At 41.4% G+C, this 23,881-nt stretch overlaps 1 protein-coding gene across 2 annotated transcripts in view; it reads right to left on the bottom strand.

The window, feature by feature from the left end:
- Positions 1-23,184, bottom strand: part of LOC308077410 (uncharacterized protein) — a 76,092-nt gene extending 52,908 nt beyond the window's left edge. For both annotated transcript variants that reach the window (XM_080418088.1, XM_080418089.1), the window contains exons 1-3: positions 23,051-23,184; positions 8,580-8,918; positions 7,507-7,782 (exon numbers count right to left, since the gene is read on the bottom strand). In XM_080418088.1, coding sequence (XP_080274214.1) covers positions 7,507-7,782; positions 8,580-8,918; positions 23,051-23,168 — 733 coding nt within the window. In that variant the 5' untranslated portion in view covers positions 23,169-23,184. The remainder of the gene's footprint in view (positions 1-7,506; positions 7,783-8,579; positions 8,919-23,050) is intronic.
- Positions 23,185-23,881: the final 697 nt, after the last annotated feature.

The following is a 23,881-nucleotide window of genomic DNA, read 5'->3' as shown; positions in this document are numbered from 1 at the left end:
ATTGCTATACTGTATAAAATGAAACCAATCTTGGACCAGAACTCACTCTACTTACTGTATTGCTCTCTCATACTTCCACACATCAGTTATTGTGTGGAAGTATGGGGGAGCAACTATAAATCAAATATCAATCCAATATTTCTACTCCAAATAAAAGCCATCAGAATTGTCAATCATGCAGAGTACTACACACCTACAAATTCACTTTTTATTCATTCAAACACCCTAAAACTACATGATCTTGTTGACCTTAATACTGCAGCCATAATGTTCAAAGCACATAACCATCTGCTTCCGCGATGTATCCAGGAGCTGTTTGAGCCAAGAGAGAGTAGGTATAACCTAAGGGGATTTGGAATCTTTAAGGGGACTAAGGCAAGAACAAATAAAAAAGGTAGATGCATAAGTGTCAGAGGGGTAAATCTTTGGAACGGTTTGGACGATGAATTAAAAAAATTTTGTTCCAAAAATAAATGTAAAAGAATGTATAAATCTAAAATAATAGATAAATATAGAACATTAATGTAAATTATAAATACTTGAAGGAATGTTAGCTTTGCTAGATTATCTTACAAATTATATAATTATACGTCAATTTGTTTTGTGTGCAAAAGGATAGGCAAAATAAGCCATTGGCTTCAGCCTACTCCTTTTTGGTCTTAATCATACATGATATGATATGATGATATGTTGAATATATTGAATGTATCCTGCTAAGATCAAAATAAAATACTACTACTACTACTACTAGTAGGAGACAAAGACATCATGGCGGCGAACGAGAACGACAACATTAGAGCAGTGCCTTCAGTTTATAAAGCTGATGTTTGGGTGCACTTTGGGTTCAAAGAAAAAGGAGGAAGCAAGGACTTGGACAAACGTAACGCGCGCGGTCTGCAAACTTTGTAATACTAAGGTGAAATATTCGGGAAACACAACCAACTTGAGATCTCACTTAAAACGACACCACTCTGATACATTAACACAGCCACTGCTGACACCGAAACGTATGGACCCAAAGCAGACTACGCTGGATAAAGCCAATATGCTTCCACCTGGCTGCTTTCGTGCACATAAGATTATCGAGTGGATTGTGCATTTCATTTGTCAAGATCTACGGCCTTACAGCGTCGTTGAAAACCGCGGATTCAAGCTCATGGTGAACACTTTGGATCCCCGCTATGTGATCCCGACTCGCAAACACATGACGGAGGTAGCCGTGCCTAACATGTACGATGAGGTGAAGATTAAAGTAAAAACATCTCTGAGCTCTGCAGAGAGTGGCCTTAACGTGTGACGGGTGGACATCACGAGCCGTCCAATCGTACGTTACGATTACATCCCACCACATCTCCCAGGACTGGAAGCTGATTTCACATGTTTTGCAGACGAGGGTAAAGGTCGAGAGACATACCGGCCCTAACATCTCTGAGTTACTTAAAGAAGCAATGAAGGAATGGGGCATAGAAGAAAAGGACCCAGTCATCGTCACAGATAATGTGTCCAACATGACCAGCACAGCGCAGATGGCCGGTATGTTGCACGTTAAATGTTTTGCACACACCCTGAATCTAGCTGCATAGTGCGCACTGAAGCTCCCAACAGTCGCACGCTTGCTGGGGAGAGTGAGACATATAACAAGCTTTTTCAGACACAGTTGCACAGTAACTAGGAGAGGCCGCTGCAGACGCCGAGGTCGGTTGCGCCACCATCTTTAGGTTAGGAAGAGTGAGAAGGACATCTGCACCCGCCATGACATCTATGAGAGAGTCATCACAGAAGCTGCAAGGAGCCAGGGCGCATTTTGGGTAAGTAACTGTATGCTATTAAACGCTTTGTAAAGCTTGTAGTTAGGGATGCACCGATGTGACATTTTGGCCGATATCGATATCCGATATGATATATTGCTGTTATGGCCGATAACCGATATAACCGATGTCGATATGATCGATAAAAAAAACAGTTTTATCCAGTCTGAAAAACATGTGTAAACACTGAATTTGAAAAAGCAATCCCTGTTTATTCCAAATAATTGTATATTATCATCTGGATAATCCCCAGAGCAAAACACATTTGTGTCAACTGCAAAAAGTACCAGTGACAGCAGCTTAGAAACTTATATAATCATATCTTGATGTAAAGAATAAAAAGTTTGGGCCCCAATACTGACCCCTGGGAGACGCCACAAGCTATGTCCAAATTATTTGAGCTGTATTTGCCCAGCTTCACAAACTGTTGACGTCTGTCCAAATAACTTTAAGTTTTAATACGTTTTAATTTTAGCTTTAATCCAGTCTACTGCAATCAATGCCTCTAATACCAATTTTCTCCAGTTTGTTTATTAATATGTTGTGATAGATAGTGTCAAAACTCAAAAGCTTTTTTGAGGTAAATTAATATTCCAATTGCATCTGTGATTCTTTCAATGGATTCCATCAATGCCTGATGTTGATCTGTTAGTTCTAAAACCATATTGACTCACTGAGAGTAGGCTACATTAAATCTATCCAAAAAAGAATCTAGTCTGCTATTGAAAAGTTTCTCCAGTAGGCCTATCTTTGTGACCAACACTGAATTACAGACCCATAAGGGTCCATTTGGTTTGTACACTCCGAGTTACAGACCCTAAAGGGTCCATTTGGTTTGTACACTCCGAGTTACAGACCCATAAGGGTCCATTTGGTTCGATTTGTACACTGAGTTACAGACCCATAAGGGTCCATTTGGTTCCTAAGTACCCATTACCCACCACTTTTAGAACCACTGTCCTACACTGTGTGTGTGTGTGTGTGTGTGTGTGTGTGTGTGTGTGTGTGTGTGTGTGTGTGTGTGTGTGTGTGTGTGTGTGTGTGTGTGTGCACGCACGCTTAATAGCATACATTTGTTTGTTGTTACTTGTTAGCACTTAGCACTCATTAGCATGCTCTATAGCAAAAAGTATTGCCAAACTCAGCGCCCAACTACTGCTATATTTGTCCACCAACACGGTCGCGGAGGCTCTGCTTTTGCCCAATGACCACTTTAATAAGCTTACACACCTGATTCAAATGAATTAACGAGTGGAGCAACACACAAGCACCGAGCAGCGCTCACAACGAGACACACACAGTCTCTCTGTCTGAGTGAATGAGAGGCAGCGTGTGCATCGGTACACCATGTGAAACCCGACACCTATCCCCCGCCCCCACACACACACACACACACACACTACTCTTGAGTCCTGCAGCTGCAGCAGCAAGACACAGAGGCAATCATCGGCTGTTCACATCGGCGCAATTTTGATATCGGACCGATACCGATTAATTAAAAAAACGACTATATCGGCCGATATATCGCGCATCCCTACTTGTAGTCAATACAATATGTATTTAAAAATAACTACCATTCACATTTTCACTTGACATAGAAACAAGGTGAAAGTTAGTCCAATACAATCATCAATATACAATTATTTTGATTTTAAAATGGTTAAAAGGCATAAATACATTCAAAAACTAGAAAAAGTGCTCCTCGGAGCACAGGTCTCTGCCAGGTCAGGTAGGTTATTGTGGCCTCCTGTTGAAGCTATAATAGGCCAATGTGAAAAGGGTGCCATTTCTTCTTAGGCCTTGCACGGCAATCGGACACTGCATTCATGATTTGAGGCATTTTGTTAAAAAAAAATTTTTTGCTAAATTAGACCTTCTGGTGGCGCTATAACAGGCAAATGTTAAAAGGGTAGCATTTGTTCCTCAACATAGTGTGAATGTGCATGCAAAGTTTGACCACAATCGGACGCTGCGTTCATGATTTGCGGCATTTTGTTCAAAACGGTCTCAAGTCTCATGATACTCAAACATGCACTGAAAGTTCCTGAGAGGCTAAGGCTAATGCCAAACGAGCTAACGCTGTTTGCTTATTTCTCTCCCTGGCAACACCGAGTTGCCAGGTTCTGGGAGAGAAACAACCAACCAGCGTTAGCTCGTTCGGCATTAGCCTTAGCCTCTCAGGAACTTTCAGTGCATGTTTGAGTATCATGAGACTCTACAATGAGTAGCAGTAGAGAAAAAAATTACTTTGCATCGGTTATAATAGACAAATTTCGCTTAGGCACGCGCTCCCATTATGCCAACGGAGGGGGTCGAAAAAATTACGACACGGGACTCTCTGAAATAACTCAACGTCCCTTTCAAGGATGGTGAGTGATAAGCGACACATCAAAGATAACACTTAAAATGTCCGGATCTCTCCTTTAACAAATTGGGTCAGAGATTCTGAATTGGCATCCAGGGAGTGTGTGTGCACAGTTTCGCTGCGATCAAGCCAACGGTGCGGGAGATTAGCTGTCCACAGACGGACAGACGGACGGACGGACGGACAGACGGACGGACGGACGGACGGACAGGGGGTAAAACATACTCTCTCGCCATGCCTTTCGGCCTGGCGGAGACAATAAATGTAAAATATTTAAATGTGAAAGTTTAAAAAGCCTAAAAACTGAATGATAGTAAAAAAATATTTATAGTACAGTAAAACATTGACATTCATGTTACATAATGTTGCAGTATTGAATTTTTGGGGATCACTGATTCACTAATTCACAGATAAAAAGCTAATTTAATGTGGTGTGTGTGTGTCTGTGTATTGCTGTTTTTCAGCAGAGAGAGACTGGAGTGGCGAGAGGAGAGGCTGATGTGGAGGTGGAGGTGGAAGAGGGGGAAGAAGCTCCTGGAATGAAGAAGCTCCTGTGCGTGTGCAGGATGGCATCACTGCAGCCCCAGCCAAGAGAGGTTCCTGCAATCTAGCCGACGTACTTGGTGAAACATAGCTGCTGGTCCGGCAAAGAAGCTGAAATCCACACAGGACCAGGCAGCAGAGGAGATGGCAAGATATATGGAGGCGCCCCCCATGCCACTTCAAGGAGTTGAAGGAGCATCAGCCAATCCACTGGACTGGTGGAAGGAGCATCAGAGCGAGTTTCCACTCTTGTCACACCTTGCAAAGATCTCCCAGGTACAAGTGTTAGCTCAGAGAGAGTGTTCTCTACCGCAGGGGATATAATCACAGCACAGAGGAGTCTGCTTACCTCAGAACATCTTGATGAAATTCTCTTCCTGAATAAAAATCTGTAGACAAAGTAGGCCAGTTCTGCTATTGTACCATGACTACCATCCATGTGTTTGCAAGTTCAGGTTTTCCACTTTGAACAGGCCTAAAGTTACCCCAAGAGTTCATATCAAACAAAGTATAATGGACACTTGGCAAACAACTTTTGAGTTAGACCACTGCTACATGGTCATGGTTACATTGCTTTAACTTAGTTTATTTTATAGCATACTTATTACCTCACTGCCTCAGTGTCGTCACTGTTGTGACAGTTTTATTGATTTTGTTCATATAATGCACAAATTGTTTTCATTACTTTTGTATACATTTAAAGTTCTGTGTGTGTGTGTGTGTGTGTGTGTGTGCTTAGTGACAGAATAGAATATGTATGCATATGCCTGTGCCATTTATTTCTCTCTCTATATACATTTGATTTACATTCGATAGATTCGAGAATACTTAAATTAGTTAAAAATGGCGAATACTAGTCTAAATGCACTTTTATTTCCATGTTGTTGTCAGTGTTTCTGTTGTGACACCAACAGAACAATAAGAAGAACTTATGTGCACAATGAATGCACATTGTGCAGTGCACTTTATTATTTGTTGTATTAATTAATGACTGCAGTGTGTGCAGTGCACTTTATTTGTGTATTAGTGACTGCAGACAGTCAGTGAGTGTGCACTTATCTTTTTTTTTATTGATTATGACTGCAGTGCACTTTATTTTTGTATTAATGATTATGGACACTCCAGTCCAGACAGTGAGTGTGCAGTGCACTGCAGTGCACTATATTTTCTTTATTGATTTATGACTGCAGTGTCAGTGTGCTGTCTGCACTGCAGACTGCAGTGCACTTTATTTTGTTATTGATATGGCAGGCTTGGAAGTTGGCAGCTACGTTCATTCAGTCAGTGTGTTCACTGTTCAGGTACTTTTTTTTGCATAACGTTCAATAAATGAAAGTGGAAAGTTTGAAAGAAATCTAAATGATTTTGACTCAATTTGTCCATTGAGTTATCAATATATATAATGTGATGTACAATTCATGCATATTATTAGACTCCCCAGGGTAGGTGCCAGGTGGTACACCGCACGTATTTTCAGCTCTACAAAAACAAATCTGTAAATTCGGTAGAATATCGCAATATGTATCGTATCGCCATATATCGTGATATCGCAATATATTGTAATATATGGCAATATGTATCGTATCGCAATATATCGTGATATAATCGCATCGTGACCCAAGTATCGTGATACGTATCGTATCGTGAGATTCTTGCCAATACCCAGTTCTACTTGATAAGCTGAGGGCGATTGGTTTTGATTGCATATCACTAAATTGGAGGGTAGAGAGCAAGTGGTTGACATCAACGGAACCATGTCCTCATCCCTCCCGGTGAGCTGCAGGGTTCCTCAAGGCAGCATTCTAGGGCTTTTACTGTTCCTACTATACATTAACGACATGAATGCTGCCTGTAACTGCAAACTGTTCCTGTTCGCTGATGACTCGGCACTCCTGATCTCGGGTGAGGACAAGTTGCAAGTTGAGGACAGCTCAAACTGTCACTACACCTTGGGAAAACTGAATCCATTCTCTTTGGGACCAAACATTCCCTCAGTAAGATGAAGGTAAATGACTTCAAGGTCAACGTCGATGACACAATCATCTCTAGCAAAGAAGAGATTACCTATTTGGGATGTATTCTTGACAAATACCTGACAGGTGAAAGCATGGCAACAAAGGTGGTCAAAAGAGTAAACCAGAGAACCAGATTTATGGGCAGAGTTTCCTCTTTCGTCAACCCTCAGGCCCTCAGGACCCTCTCAGGGGCCCTGATTCAGCCCCTTTTTGACTATGCTTGCTCCTCTTGACACCTCCTCCAACACCTCAGTGTCACTGAAGACTAAGCTTCAAACCTCCCAAAACAAACTGATCCGACTACTTCTCGGACTGGGGCCCATGACCCACCTCTCTCCCACTCACTTTGCCAGGCTAGGCTGGCTCAGGGTGGAAGACAGGGTTAAACAACTAAAAATGGGACTGGTCTTCAAAATTGTAAATGCAGATTTGCCCGAAATGCCCCCTATACCCGCATATCTGTCTAAATACCTCCAAAAGGTTAGTGACACCCACAGTCACAAAAACAACAATCTGGTACCACCCACCCATAAAACAAACATGGACAAATTCTCCTTCTACAGCACGGCCACCAAGGTATGGAATAGTCTAACCCCATCCCTCAAAAAATGCAGTTCGCTGGGCACATTTAAAACAGCCTTTTAAACTGACCTTTTAGACAAATGTATTATAAATGTAACTGTGCTGTTTTACATTCTTTTGCCTAATACAAATTTCAATCAATCAATCAATACCCATCCCTAGATCCTTTAATAAACATAAACATAAACATTACCTGAGATGACACGGTGTGTCTCAACAGTGTGGTTGAAGCGTGGCAGGTGAACTCTACAGGTCACATGGCCTGGTAGTGTCACTGTCACGTTGCTCTGGACATCATAACAGTATTGAGAAGGTCTGTGTGTCACTGAGGGTCCAGCAGGGAGGAGGGTTCCATCACCGTCCAGCCAAGACATCTCAGGTTCAGGATACCAGCACCGAGAGTCACATGTCAAAGATAAACCACCGTCTGTTTGTCCATCTGAAGAGATCACTGGCTGAGACCCTGACCCTGCAAAAACATAAAAGCATACATATGATAATCAATCAATATATACATCCATCCATCCATCCATCTATCTACAATGCTGACAATATTTACACATCTAAAATCTAAAGCTATGGATGCTACAACAAGAGAGAACATGTAAAACATTCTTTACAGACACAGCTCGAGGTGAAGCTACAAGATTTGATAGCCCCGCTCCTTAATTATTATTATTTTTTAAACATAAAAAAAAGGGGTTTTAATTATTTCTTCTGTCTTATGTCTTTATAAACTAAAGTTATACTATTTGTGCTACTATTTGTCCCTAGAGGAAGGCAGAGATAAAGGCAGAGAGAAGGAGATAAAGTGATGCTATGAGTGATACAGGTATTTAAGGGTTTTCTTAACGTGTTTCACATGTTTTTGAAAAAAAATAAAAATAACTCAAGATAACCCAAGATATTTGCAGCTCCATCCACTCCTTGTTTAACTTATAACTTAAAAAGGCTGTATCTCGCTTCCTAAGCACTTTTTTTTTAAAGTAGTAAAACATTAAAAAATTAAAATCATAATGGCCAGAAATAGATAATAATAATTTGGGCACTCAATGAGTTAACAGGCAGGTAGGAAGTGACCAATATTTGGGTCCTCATAACACCACACAGGTTACAGTGTTGAGAGAGGGAGGTTAATTAGTGGTTGTTTCCTTGCTCTATGGAGTGCAGTGTTGTCTTTGATGTGAAGTGTACAATGTTGTGTTGAAGTGTGACTCAGGCCAGTTGGATCTTTGGTCACAGCATCACTAGGACAATAAAACTTACCAACAAGGAGCTGGATCAAAGTGTAGCTGTGCAGTTGTGGAGCATAACATCTGTAGGTCCCCTCATCTGAGAGCTTCACCCTGGACAGTTTCAGTGACATGTTACCATCAGGAAGCACCTCAGGAAACAGAGACGTCCTCTCTTTGTACAACGGGTTCAGATCGTCATTATTGTAATCTCCATTTTGGAAAATATGCACATAAGCCGGCGTCAGGTCAGGTCTGGACCACTCCACTGTCTTCCTGGCCATGTTGACTGGTGGTTCAATACGACATGGAAGGATCACATTATCCCCCTCTTTGACCAGGATGTCCTGAGACCCAATCACCTGATGTTGTCCTGAAAACAAAACCAAATGAAGCATGGTGTTAGTTCATGATGCACACTGGACTCATACTGTAATCAGCTGTCAGTCAGCTAGTTTTTTACAGCCACACTTTTCTACATGTCAAGCTCATGTTCTCAACAGGGTGTTCTCTTTAAATAGAGCTTCCTCTTTCATTTGATATCGCGGTAATCTGTTCCATAATTGCAGCCAGTTGAAAATAGCATGTTTCACCAAAAACAATGTACATATGAGCCGAGATACAGGATTTTAAAGTAATAAGTTAACCAGGAAGTGAATGGAGCAGTAAATCTTCAGATCACGTTATCTTGGGTTCTAAAAATATATATATATAAACGCTGATGAACACTGATGAACACTGATGAACACTGATGATGATGATGCTGTAAGCTTTCCTCCTTCACCCCAGCTTCCTCTATAGTTCAGAGTCTGGCATGGCTCAAATGTTTTTCTGAATTTAATGTCTGCTGACTCAAGTTAATCTGATTCAATGTATTTCTTACGCCCTGTTCAAATATAAGAGTGTCTGCGCTAGACCACGGCATAATATATTATATATAAATATTATTAATTTGCAGTAGATGAACTGATATGCATTGAGTCCATTCCCTCTTCTATCTCCATTTGTTTTCTCTTTCTTTGTTGTTTTCCCTTCTTTTTTTTTCCTTTTCTTTTTTACTTCATTACTACAACATAATATTCAATGGGTATATCTACATATTTCCATGCAATACATTACAGATTGATTTAGAATAGTTATTTTACTTTTATCTTCTACTTATTATTTGTTATAGATTACTAGGGATGCAACGAATATTCGGCTACCGAATATATTCGGCTGAATATGGCCAAAAAATGCATATTCGGTATTCAGCCGAATAGATTTTAACGCCGAATACCGAATACTGAATACCGAATGTATGTATGTGTGTGTGTATTAAGCGTGCCAACGTGTCGTCACCACGGGGGGGCGAGGCATTGGGCGTGGCATTGGGCAATGTTAAGTCAACCTGGTTTTTACCCCTCAAAGATGTCTGCAGCTACCAAAAGACACTTGTTGACGCCCCTTTCAGTTTTTTTTGGCACGCTCTATATATATATATATACCGGTATATATATATATATATATATATATATATGTATATATATATATATATATATATATATATATATATATATATATATATATATATATATATCAGGGGACGCGCTAGGATTTTAATCTGCCGGTCCCAATGTCCGGAAGGATTCAAATTTATCGGACATCTGACAAAAATAACGTCATAATTATTTGTATGCCTTAATGACAAGCAGGTGCGTAAATACAGCCTAACACTCACGGTGCGTTTTAACAGCGGGCGATCAGGATAGTATTTTCCGGAAGTGCATTATATGTCTATGAGAGCCGGCGACTACTGGCGATAGGGCGAAGTGGGCGGGGGGGCGATGAAAGATGGATTTTCTTTATCTTTTGGACGATGTCGCCGGCGATCGCCCGAGAGTCGCCCGCTGTTAAAACGTACTGTTAGGCCTACAGCATTATATTTTGGATTGAGCTATTTGAACATGAACCATCATAATATACACATTTTATATAGCAGGGTCATCTTACACAAATACATTAATTACCTACATTACCATTTGCGCATGCTGCGTGCGTAATGGTTTCTCAATAATCGTTTGAATGCAATCAAAGGGCACTGCACAAAATTGGGCATTACAGATGAATCCTTCATAATGTGGCTCAGCTGACCTGTTAGGGCAATAAGTTATAGACCACTACTCACTCACAGGAGGTTATACTGTATAGTTAGGCAGTGGATGTCTAGTTGGGACAGCCGTGGGAAAGTTGATGAGTTGTGAGAATATTGTCGTCTCCTCATAGAGCTATTCAGTTCAAAGTGGTAACGTTTTAACGTGTCCACCTCATAGAGTTAAAAATAGGTCCACGATTTTGATTAACGTTGTGTTTCACCTGGATGCCATAGTTGCAGTAGCCTATAGCTGTTGTGGAGAGTATTTACGCATCTGTGCTGGATATTTCATCTACAACCTGCACTGTTGTTAAACTGTAGGGCAACTTGCCAACTTTACTCTCAAGTGCCCTTATAGTAGCCTAGTATCTGTGACATATTCTAACTCGTAATGATACAACTTGTGTGTGACTGACTGTTAAATGCACAACTTTATGTAATGTAACTTGTAACCGGACCGCGGTCTGTCTGACTGCCGAGACAGCAGTCTCTACGCAGCAGCAGCAGCAACAACTACGCAACAGCAGCAACAACTCTCTTCTTCCTATTGTACCTTCACAATAAAGTGTCTCCCATTTACCGCCAAATGCAGCACATTTTACACTGGTTATTATTAACAGGAAATAGGTGTAAATTAACAGCGTGTGACGCACTCTTTCTTTCTACCTCTCTCTCTCCCAGAAACACACGCACGCTGTTAAGAGAGAGAGCGAGAAAGAAAGAGCGAGCGAGAGAGAGAGAGAGAGAGAGAGAGAGAGAGAGAGAGAGAGCTTGCAAAGAGGATTTGAAATGTGCCTGATTTGCGGTGATAATTAATGAACTGCCGTGTCATTGTCAACCTGGAAAGCATCCCAGCCCAAACATTAACGTAACTAATAATTGGGCCACGCGACCCTGAAATGACCGTAATAATCCTAAAACGGGAACGAAAATATTTAATAAAAAAATAAAAAAAAGCGGCCCACCGGGCATTTGCCCGGTACGCCAAATGGCCAGTCCACCCGGGATGTACTGTAAACCATACCACACCTTAGAGTGGCAGGAGACATTCCAAACCATCCTAATACCAAAATACCAAAAACGTATAATTGAGAGATCCAATGGCTTTCCACTGTCTCTAAAGTTGTGTGTGTCAATTATTGAAAGAAATACAATCACATCATAGTAGAAAAAGTACAGCAAAATCCATAGTCAACTGCTCTACAAACATTCAATCTATGAATATGCTATGATCTCCCTTAAAAGGTGACTCTCCATCACCTTTCTCTCCAGAGAGAAAACACAATGAACTCCCGTCCACTGGATGAGCTGAATTGATGCCACATAGCAACATTATTATTACTATTTGACCACTTCCTCTACAAAGCCTAACTGTAAATATTTTTAATAAGTTGTATATTCAACGCTGTGTATATTCCCACAGCACACCACTAAACTAGCTTTGGATTAAGACTATCATATGTATTTTATAGAGTCTGATTTTTATGTTTGTATCTATGATATTTGGTCTCTCCCCCCTAATAGTCCCTAGACATCCTCGCACAAAGCCCGTACATCTCCGTTAATGTACAAAAAAAACCCACAAAGTGCTGCTGACCCTGTTGCCACGGATGTTAACTAGACATTAGGAACCTGTAAGCACTGTATTAGTCCATATTTTTCAATAGATATGTGTTTTAATCCCGTCTGTGGCTGAACGCCATTTAAATTCCTCGTTTACATCATGTTTACATTGAGTGTAATGCCAGGGTTCACCTGATGCGCCCCGATACTACCACCCGTTGAGGAATACAGGGAAATCTGCGGTGGAAAGCCTGGTGACGCGAGGTTAGATAGACAATGGTGGGAAAAGTACTCACATTTTTTACTTAAGTAAAAGTATCAATACTGCGGTGTAGAAATACTCTGTTACAAGTAAAAGTCCGGAATTCAAAATTGACTTGAGTAAAAGCACAAAGGTATTGGTACAAAAGTAGAAAGTTCTCATTATGCAGAAATTGGGGCTCCTAATGTCGAGTTAACGGGAGCGTACTCAAGTTCCCTCAGCCCTATGTTCCCTCAGCCTTATGTTCCCTCAGCCCTATATTCCCTCAGCTCTATGTTCCCTCAGCTCTATGTTCCCTCAGCCCTATGTCCCCCCCATCCCAAATTAGACCCTATGTTCCCTCAGCCCTATGTTCCCACTTCCCAAATTAGACCCTATATTCCCTCAGCCCTATGTTCCCTCGGAAGAGTACAAATGAGCTGATGTTTTTGCTCCTGTTTGTTTGTTCATTAACCTGTCTGTCTGTCTGTCTGTCTGTCTGTCTGTCTGTCTGTCTGTCTGTCTGTCTGTCTGTCTGTCTGTCTGTCTGTCTGTCTGTCTGTCTGTCTGTCTGTCTGTATCAGATATCTTTTAGCAAGATATCTCAAAAAGTTATAGACAGTCACGATGTGCGCAGACAAACTATATGCAGACTTTTGTGTTATGCGCTTGGTATGTATAGTTATGTTTTGGACACTGATTTAATCCTGTTGAAGTGTAGTGTGTGTGTGTGACAACTCGATCATTTACGACCCGATGTGTAATTGTTGCCACCCACAACCATGAGAAGTTTACGCTGTTTACGCCGTTATTCCGACATGCTAATAACACAACCTGGATTCGAACATGGCACGTGTCAGTTTGCGTGCTAGTGCTATGGAGATGATATCTAAAGCGCCGTCCTAAAACAGTCCTTTATAAGTTTGCAGGCAGCGTCTGTCTGTCCTGGCATTTTCTGGCGTCATGGGTGTAAAAGCATGTAACCATGACAACAGATCCTATAGCCCAAACTCTGAATCTCCGGTGTTTACACAAAAACGTTAATAAACAGCTTGAATTTGGGGAAAGTGAAAAACGGGCCACGTCACTGTCTGCATATGCTAATGGTCAATGCCTGTGTGCAAGTTCAGATCAATTGCTCAACCCACTGAGGAAAAACATGCAGAACAGACAGACTGACTGATTGACTGACCGAGGTTTCCTTAATATATAATAGGATAGGATAGGATTAAAAGAGGGTGTGGCAATGTCATGTCACAAAAAGTACAACATTTTGAAAACAGAGAAGTTAAACAATATAGGCCCAGTCCAGCACATACTTTATATAGAAGTTAGAAAAATGAATGATAATGATTTATTGATAAGCCCTAAGCATTTTTACAGTTTAACCCATTAAAAAGCCTGTCAGCAGAACGTACTGTACCAAGTCCACACTTTTGAGTGTGACTCGAATGATGTCCTATATATTGTAAACCACAGTTCACACCCACATGTATGATACATTGTGTCCATTTCCTTCTGCTGCTGTGTGTTATTAAAAGTGTTAGCATAGTGCCATGTCATTATTCAGACAGCCCATTATTCTGACGTCCCGTCTCTCTCACACACACACACACACACACACACACACACACACACACACACACACACACACACACACACACACACACACACACACACACACACACTTTTGGGGCTGGCCACCATGGCAGGATTATATTTTACCGGCCAAAGAATACATTTATCGGCCATATATTATAATTAACGTCACATGCGTGTTTGCACTGCATACATGCACCCAACTGATCATTACACCTTGTTACGTTAGAGCTGCGCTTCTTTCCACTTTATCACAGATGCAATCTGTCCCTGTTTTTATAGAACTAAATTATATGATCTACTATATCATGCAGAGATGTCGCTTGCCAAAAATGAAATGAATAAAGAGGGCATGCCATGAGTGAGCTGCTGCACGACGAATACCAAAACGCCCGCTCGCCCCAAAACACAGTCGCCCCGGGGAAAATCCGGAGGTATTTGCCTGGTATTCCTAAACATATCAGTAAACTATGCCTAAACCTAACCTTATTCCTAATCTTAACCTCAGTAAAACTATGCCTAATCCTAAACCTATTTCTACCCTTATCCTCAGTAAAACAAATACAAGAATACAAGAACCGCTGGTCCGCCTGAAAAATGGGGGCGAGTCCTCCGATTACGCTGCGCCAGAGCCTTTCCCTGCACGACACCGTCGCACAGTATAAACAAATGAATATATATTTTGGGCTTTACATCAATTCTCATTCATCCTTGATATGCAAAAGTAGGTTTTGTTTTGTTTTGTTAACGTTAATCCCGGTTCTGTTTATCAACACCCGAGCGAACCAGCCTACTCATTGTGATTAGGAGGAGACACAGCTGTGTCTCTCAGTTGTGTGTTATAAATTCCCTTCTCTTTTGTCTTGAGTTTCATGTTACGTTTGTTTTGTTCAGGCACCTTTTTGGGCAGCTACGTTTTCCACTTCAGTCAGGCTTTTAGGTAGCCCTGCGAGTGTTGGGGTCCTCAGTGTTTACATTGAACTCACGTTGAGACGGTCCGCAGCGTCTCACGTCCCTTGTATTTTATGAGTGCGTTCATGAAGAGTAAGTTACTACTGTATTGCACAACTTGTATTAATGTTTAATGCTATGTGCAGAGAATGTTGTGTAGGGTACATGACGTTTTTAAGGCCATATGTGTGTGCATTTCTGTGCTGTTGGGTTGGTTAGCTCACATGCTAATTTAAGCTAGCCTGGCCAGCTAGTTGTGGCCATTCTATTAATTGTAAAGGAATTTCATTACCCTGTTAATTGTACATCATAACTACATGTTAATTCACATACATGCTGTACATTATTAGTGATGTAGCTAATTCATGTATTTTGGTAATTAATTCCAGTTGAAATTATTGTACATTTGTTATTTTATTCTGTTTACAGAACTACCACTCAAATACAGTCCTTTGCTAACATTCATATCATCACCCATGATCCAATCTGCCATTCCCTTGTACTTCTGCAAATCTATAAAGACAAACAAAGTAATTCTGGAGTCCACGTCTGCTCTTTTACCGGAGTAACTGTCCTGGGTGAAGAGGTCCCAGCAGAAATATTTACAACACAGAGTAATCTTCAATACCGGTTCTGTTTATCAACACCCGAGCGAACCAGCCTACTCAGCGCTGAGTAGGAGGAGACACAGCTGTGTCTCTCAGTTGTGTTGTGGCGTATCAAAAATAGCAGACATACAAGCTCACAACGCGGCGCGTTGAGACGTGCTGTGAGCTTGTAGCTCTGATATTTTCAACGCCCGACACCATCGTACAACGAATAGGCTAATCTATAACAGGCTGTCTGAATTAAACCACACAGTCAGATCATGATAAAAAACTTTAAATGATTATGATATTAATGGTTGTAGACAACTATTTTATCCAAATAATAATATTAATAATAGGCTTAAATGATAAAATAGCCTAAAAACAGCATTTTCCCAACCGGCCACCGGCCAATTAAACATTTCCAGTATTTACCGGTCAATGGCCGGTAAATACCGGCTAACGGAATCCCTGACACACACACACACACACACACACACACACACACACACACACACACACACACACACACACACACACACACACACACACACACAGAACCACTTTTACTGCTATTTAGTACCATTTACTTTTATTAGTGTGAAATATGATCTACTGGTCCACAAATTTCAACATAAAGTTGATGATGAAATTGACCACTTCTGTAACTGCTCACTTCTATATTATTTTATCTTTCTGTAATCAGTTTCCTCCCACAACGTAAAAGGCAAGTAGTGTCAAAATGTGATATAGTTTCATAAGCCATGTGCAGTACAATACTGGTTTGTAAAAAACACTGTAGGGGTCTTGCCCTCTAGATTATCATGCTGGGGCCCTTTAATTTGTATTTATTTTATTGTATTTATTTGATTGACAGATGAGCTTTCACTACTTATCATTATTATTGTCTCCGCCAGGCCGAAAAGCATGGCGAGAGAGTATGCTTTACCCCCTGTCCATCCGTGTGTGTGTCCGTCTGTGTGTCTGTCCGTCCGTGTGTCTGTCTGTGAACAGCTAATCTCCGGCAGTTAGCCCGGCCGCTGCGAAACTGTGCACACACACTCCCTGGATGCCAAAGCCGAACCTCTGCCCCGAACTTTTTAGATTGGTCTGTTATAGCGCCACCAGGAGGCCGATTTGTGCAAAACACATTTTTGGATATCACTCCTACAGATTTTGTCCAAACCTCACGCAAATCGGTACACAGTATCTATATAGTCATGTGATCAACACGGATCTGTCCGATTTTCTATATTCTATCCTGATTGGCTAAGATTCGCTTCCAAAGTTTGCAGGATTGGTTCGATGCCTCAAATCATCAACACAGCGTGCAATTGCCGGGAAATTTTGCGCACACCTTCCCACTAGGCCGAGGAACTCTGACTTGTTCTATACTCTCTTTCTTGCCATTAAGGCTAAGGTATTTTTTTCCCCTCATACATTCAGTTTAAAATACCCAACAACAGGTTTGATAAGGACAGAGGAGGAGAGACGTGTTTCCAGTACAAAAATATGATTATTTTATTTAGGCTCAAGTGTGGTATGCTATGTCCAAAAAACACCTCCCGTAGGATTTTTGTCCAAACTATCAGAAATTGATGGGGTTCAAGTTGATGAAGTTTTGAAGCAGCCAGAAGAATATTTTTCTGACTTTCGGTTGGGGTCTTTCCTCAGCTGGGAAACACCAGACTGACCCCAGACTGACCCCTCATTGTTAGTATAGGAAATAAAACGTTGTGTGGAGACCATGTAAGTCCACTTGTCTCTGCGCCATCTTGTTTTCACAGGATGAAGTGAAGTTGGCCGCTGTGCATGTCGCACCACCATCTTGTTTTGACAAGGTGAAGTTAACGGTTGTGTGTGTTGGTACATATGAAACTGCAGCTAACAGCTCTGTCTGCTGTGGTGTAGAGAACATCACGAGAGGAGAGGAAGTGGGCACAAAGAAGGCTGTAGATCATATTTAATACTGAGAAATGACAGATGTGAAACCTTCAACCTAACCACATCCCTATGCCTTGCAAACAACACCTGCCTCTCTGCAACCACCATCGAATCGAAAACATATTCAGTTCTGTCTGATGTAGAGCAAAGCTCGAGAGGACACTTGTCATGTAATTATTGGCAGAAATGTTCATTAATTGCAAAAATCCTTAAAACGAACACAACACATCACAATGCTGACTTGTGAGCTTGTAGATAGTTATTTTTGTGTGACATAATCGTATATGACTGAAGTATAAAATAGGGCTTAAGTGGTTAATATAAGCATCTAATCAATCTATTAGGATAGTATAGGATTATTATTGTTTGCCATACTTAGATCCAAAACTAAAGGTGATAGTGACAAAGTACTAGCTCGTGAGAAAGTGTCACAGTCCACATAAAGTAGCTTTTACTGGTATAATATACAGTTAGGTCCATGAGGAAAGCAAAGTCCAAGGCCAACCTGATGACAGGCAGTGGTCAACAAGCTTTAATCTGGGTCGAATCTTTATTTTGAGTAGTTCAAAATAAAAACATAGGATTGGGATCAATTTGATCCCAAACAATCAGGATTACCTTGATTCCACATTTTGTGGATTACCTGAGCAAAATAGAATCAACACCGACACCGAGAATTCCCGGTCAAAAAGCTCGTACTGTGGGAACCAACACACGGGCATCGATCAAGAGGACGTCCCACTGACTCCCACACCTACCTACGTGGATGTACTAAGAAAAGATGCTAGTGCAGAAAGCACAAAGGAGCTGGCCAGATGTATGAAGAACCGAGATGACTGGGGACGCCGATGGAGGGCTCGTCTGAAGACGACGTAGAGAGATGTTTCAATATAAATAAGCTTTGTAAGTTTGTAAATTGAAATGGTACATCATTTTTTGCCTTTTATGGTTGATTATTCATTTATTTTTGTCACATGTATACTTGCTGACCACTCCTTTGGGCCCTTCTTATCTTAAAGTCAGGCCAGTCCTTACTGCCGCAAACCTAGAAAAGGTCATCCATGCTTTAATCTCCTTTCTGCACTTTATTCGGGTATCAGAAAGCTAAATATTGCAATTGATACAAAACACTGCTCCTAGGCTTTTGACACACATACTCTTTGACACACAAGAGAAGTGAGCACATTACACAACCTTGCTGCCCTTCATTGATTATATGTGAGTTTTAGTATTCATTTAATGTGTTTACTGCTTGTTTTTTAAAGCCGTGACTTATATGTGTGATCTTTTAGCTCCCTATGAGCCTGGGCATTGCCTTAGATCATCCAGCAGTGATACAGGGCTTTAGCAATGCTGCTGTTGAACTCCCGGCCTGGGGATCTCAGGAAAACTCAGTATCCTCTTTTAAATGTCTTCTTAAAAGCTTTTTCTTAATTAATTAATTGTTGTCATTTATTTAGTCTTGATCTAGGATTCACTTTTTAACCATTTAACAAGAAGCTTTATGTTTTTCCACTCCAGCAATAACAGCTACAGCATGAGGAGGGCTGTGCATGTTGGTGAAACAGAAACGAACAGCTCTGTCTGCGGGTTGCATGAGGACAACACGAGAGGAGAAGACGTGGGCACAGAATGTCATGTCTCACATGCACAGATAAATGGAAGATGTGCCAGTTTTAACCTAACCACAAACCTATGCCGTGCAAAGAACCCCTGCCTCTTTGCATCCACCATCTCTGCATATCCTGCATGTGTACATTATGCTGATGTTCTCTTTTTTTGGCTCTTTTTTGCATTCTCTCTCTTTCTTTTTTTGGGCGGTGAAACCGCCCCTATAAGTGAGGTTTGGATATTTGTACAACAAATCCTGCGCTGTGATTGGCCAAAAATGTACCCCGCCTAACCCTGCACCGTGATTGGCCAATCACAGTCTATTCAGGACTGTGATTGGCCAGTGTCACATGACACATGTGCATAGCCCTATATAAGAAACCATAACTTAAAAAAACTATAAATTTGTTTTTTTTAAGTTATGGTTTCTTCCATCATAAAGAGTGTTTCAATAAATGTATTTATTTTTTGTACATGATTGGTTGACTCCATTCAGTATTGTGATTAGCTAGCAAGACACCGCCCACTTCACACAGGGTGTGATTTTTTCTTTTCTTCCCTGGTTTTTATTATTGTGGGATCGCTTTAGCGATCACACTAATGTTATCTTCACTATTTATTATTATCATTATTATTTCCCCCCCCCCATTTTTTGGGTCATTTCAATGGAGAAATGCCATTCAGTGACGTCATAATGCGTAATGCCATTCTAGTGAATGGTAATGCCATTCTAGTTATTATTATTCCCCCCGTTTTTTGGGTCATTTCAATGGAGAAGTGCCATTTAGTGACGTCATAATGCATAATGCCATTCTAGTGAATGGTAATGCCAGTGATGTCATAATACTGATGTCATTGTATTATTACTATAACACTACTAACACTATCAATACCAGCTCAACATTCTTAGCGATCCCACACTGTTTCTTCAGGAACAGTACTTTCTAGTTATTATTATTGTCTCCGCCAGGCCGAAAGGCATGACGAGAGAGTATGTTTTGCACCCTGTCCGTCCGTCCGTCCGTGTGTCCTGTCCGTGTGCGAGCAGCTAATCTCCCGCACCGTTGGCCCGGTTGCTGCGAAACTGTGCACACACACTCACTGATGCCAAATCAAAACCTCTGCCCCACATTTTTCACATGGGCCTGTTATAGCGCCACCAGGAGGCAGATTTGTGCAAAACCCATTTTTGGTTATTACTCCCACAGCTTTTATCCAAACGTCATGCAAATCGGTACACAGTATCTCTACAGTCATGTGATCAACACGGTCTGTAACTTAGTCATACTTCTCTTTTTTTTAATCTTTTGTCTTCAGTTTTCTCCCATAAAGTGAAAAAAAAGCTGTTTCATAAGCCTGTGCAGTACCATACTGTATGGTTTGCAATTGCAAAACAGACCTACAATTTACAATTTAGGCATTTAGCAGATGCTCTTAATCCAGAGCGTACAATAAGTGTAGTGCCTCAGTAATAGGATTATAGGTCAACCAAGAACCTAGCATCAGTCTACACAGTGCAATATAAAAAAAGATAATGATATGTACATTGAAACTATACAAACTAAACGAAATTACATTTTAACCTTTGCATAAGACTGCATGGTCGTCAAGGCTAGTACTACAGGCTAAAGTGGAGTCTGAGGTGATGTCTTCAGAAAATTGGGAGTGAGTCTACAGTTCTAACTGCAAAGGGGAGTTTGTTCCACATTTTGGAATACTGGGACTTATGGACCGTTGTCCCGGATGTTTTAGGGAAGGTTCTGACAGTTTCCCTGTGTCCCCTACACCCAGACATGCACACACATTTGCACCAAATGATGTTGCTATGTTTACAGTTTATAGATTAGACGCCTGTGGTTGCTGGAAGTACTGTATATCAAATTGTCCTTTGGGGCGGGCGTAGCTTAGTGGGTAGAGAGGCATTCTAGTAAGAGCATCAAATGGCACACATGAGTCAATACTAAACAGTAATGATCAAGAAGATGAGTGTAAAATAAATAAAATAATATGCAGAGAGTAAAATAAATAAGAATATGCAGAAAGTAAGATAAATAAGCACACACACACACACACACACACACACACACACACACACACACACACACACACACACACACACACACACACACACACACACACACACACACACACACACACACACACACACACAGTGTGTGTTCCACAGTTTGGAAGTCTGGGACGTATGGAGCGTTGTCCTGGATGTTTTAGGGAAGGTTCTGACAGTTTCCCTGTGTCCCTTACATACACAGACATGCACACACATGATGTTGAGTTTACATGTTTACAGTTTACATGTGTGCCAAATGTCATGCCTGTATCCACCTCGTAATGATTTTTCACATAATTCCTACTATCAGTTATCTTTATGCATTTGGAATCACACGCCGGTTTTAGTTTTAGTTGACAAAAATGTTGAAACTTTGTATTTATTCTACACATTTTAGGCTTGTCATAAGGCCAAGGGATAGCCAACGAAATTAAATAAAATCGGACGTGGCCTATCCTACATTAAAATTGCCTAATGCGTACGGTGAATGGTGGGTCGACGTCACAAACGTAATATCCGGACTGGCGAGACGCATCATTGCACCCCCTTTCAGAGGACCCCAACAGGTGACCTCACCAACACATTATGGAAGGGACCGCAATGGAAACAAACTGTAAGCTTTTTTGTGTCATCCTTTTGATTATGGTGGCTCAGATGTATGTGTTACATGTGACATATGTTTTATTTCATGATCAATAAAGATATCAATCAATCAATCAATCAATCAAAGGGCTATGTGTGATCCTGAAGGAACATAGGGCTGAGGGAACATAGGGTCTAATTTGGGATTGGGGAACCTAGGGCTGAGGTAACATAGGGTCTAATTTGGGATTGGGGAACCTAGGGCTGAGGGAACATAGGGTCTAATTTGGATGAAAAAAATGTTTTAGGTAGGCTATTGAGGGAACATAGGGCTGAGGGAACATAAGGCTGAGGGAACATAGGCATGACCCCGAGTTAACATCCGGGGCTGAAGTACAGGGTCAGGGTGTGTGACAATAGCCTGGTATCCAGCCTGCTTCGCTACGTTCGGCGGACTTTATTAAAAGTCCGCCGAACGTAGCGAAGCAGGCTGGATCCCAGGCTAGTGTGACAAGGGGGAAGAAGCTAGTTCACATGGTTCACACGAGCGTCATGGCGGAACTTCTACCTGGTTTTGGTACTTTTCCCATTTACAACCCGTACATCTACATAAACGTTCACATTTCAAATATAAAGTGTTGACCTCATGGCCATGGATGTGACTAGTTGAATCGGGTCGGTCTGAGTACCCGTAGCTTCCCTATTGTTGAATAAAAAGCATTTTAATCCGATTGGCGGCCATTTCCTCATAGAGTTATAATGTATCAGAGTGTAGTACACCTCCCAACCGATAGGGTCACATAGTTGAAAGCATGGAGAATATTCGGAGAAAATGGCCACCGATCGGATTAAAATGCTTTTTATTCAACAATACGGAAGATACATGTACTAAACCCAGCCGATTCAAATTGTAACATCCGTGGCCATAAGGTCAGCACTTATATTTGAAGTCTGAACGTGTATGTAGATGTACGGGCTGTAAAAGGAGAAAGTGCCTGGTCAGGGTTTAGTACCCCGACCGTGCCTAAAACCAGGTACAAGTTTGACAGTCATGTTTCAGGGCTAGTTCCAGAAACAAAACATTAAAACGTGAACATATTGTATTTATCTAAAACAGCCCCTACCTTCCCAGTACTTAACTATGCTGTCGCCCCGTTTGGAACCATACGTTTAATTGGAACCTGAAAATATCTTGTATAAATAGTATAATTTAATGTAAAATTACCTGTGAAAGATGTGTTGTAACAGCTGCTCCACGTCAGCAACATGTAGAAATAAATACATGATTTTACTGTTAAAACACTGAGTTGTAAAGATAAATGTGAGACGGAGTGAAGCTCCATGTTTTGCTGATTCTACACAAAGGATCATATGAGGTTCTTTTTACTTTCGTTTCTAGAGTTTGTTACAGAGACAACCCGCCCAGTGGGCGGGTTGTCTCTTGTAGTTTTCTTACAGGGGAAATGCAAGGCAGACGCTCCAGTACAAACACAACACATGCACTCTGACAATAAATGTAAACGTCCTTATTCATTTGTGGTGAATGAGAATGGCCTGAATACTTTGCACTGTTTAAGGGATAAACTAAACTTTAGTTTTCCCTTCTGAATAGCTTATTCAGAAGGAATTGCTGACAGAGTACAGCAACTTGCTATGGGCCTGGTCTTCAAGATACACCACAACATTGGGATCCCCCTGTATTTGTCAAAATACAGGGGGTGGTACACACAACCCCCCCCCCCCCTCTATACCACCCACACAACCCCCCCCTCTATACCACCCACACAACCCCCCCTCTCTTTACCACCCACACAACCCCCCCCTCTATACCACCCACACAACCCCCCCCCCCTCTATACCACCCACACAACCCCCCCTCTCTATACCACCCACACAACCCCCCCTCTCTTTACCACCCACACAACCCCCCCCCTCTATACCACCCACACAACCCCCCCCCTCTATACCACCCACACAACCCCCCCCTCTATACCACCCACACAACCCCCCCCTCTATACCACCCACACAACTACCCCTCCCTTGCATGCACACACA

This window comes from Gymnoscopelus braueri, assembly GCF_963280865.1.
Source record: "Gymnoscopelus braueri genome assembly, chromosome: 21".
Taxonomy (NCBI): domain Eukaryota; kingdom Metazoa; phylum Chordata; class Actinopteri; order Myctophiformes; family Myctophidae; genus Gymnoscopelus; species Gymnoscopelus braueri.
Note: the sequence above shows the minus strand (reverse complement) of the source record. Positions and strands in the feature narration are given on the sequence as shown.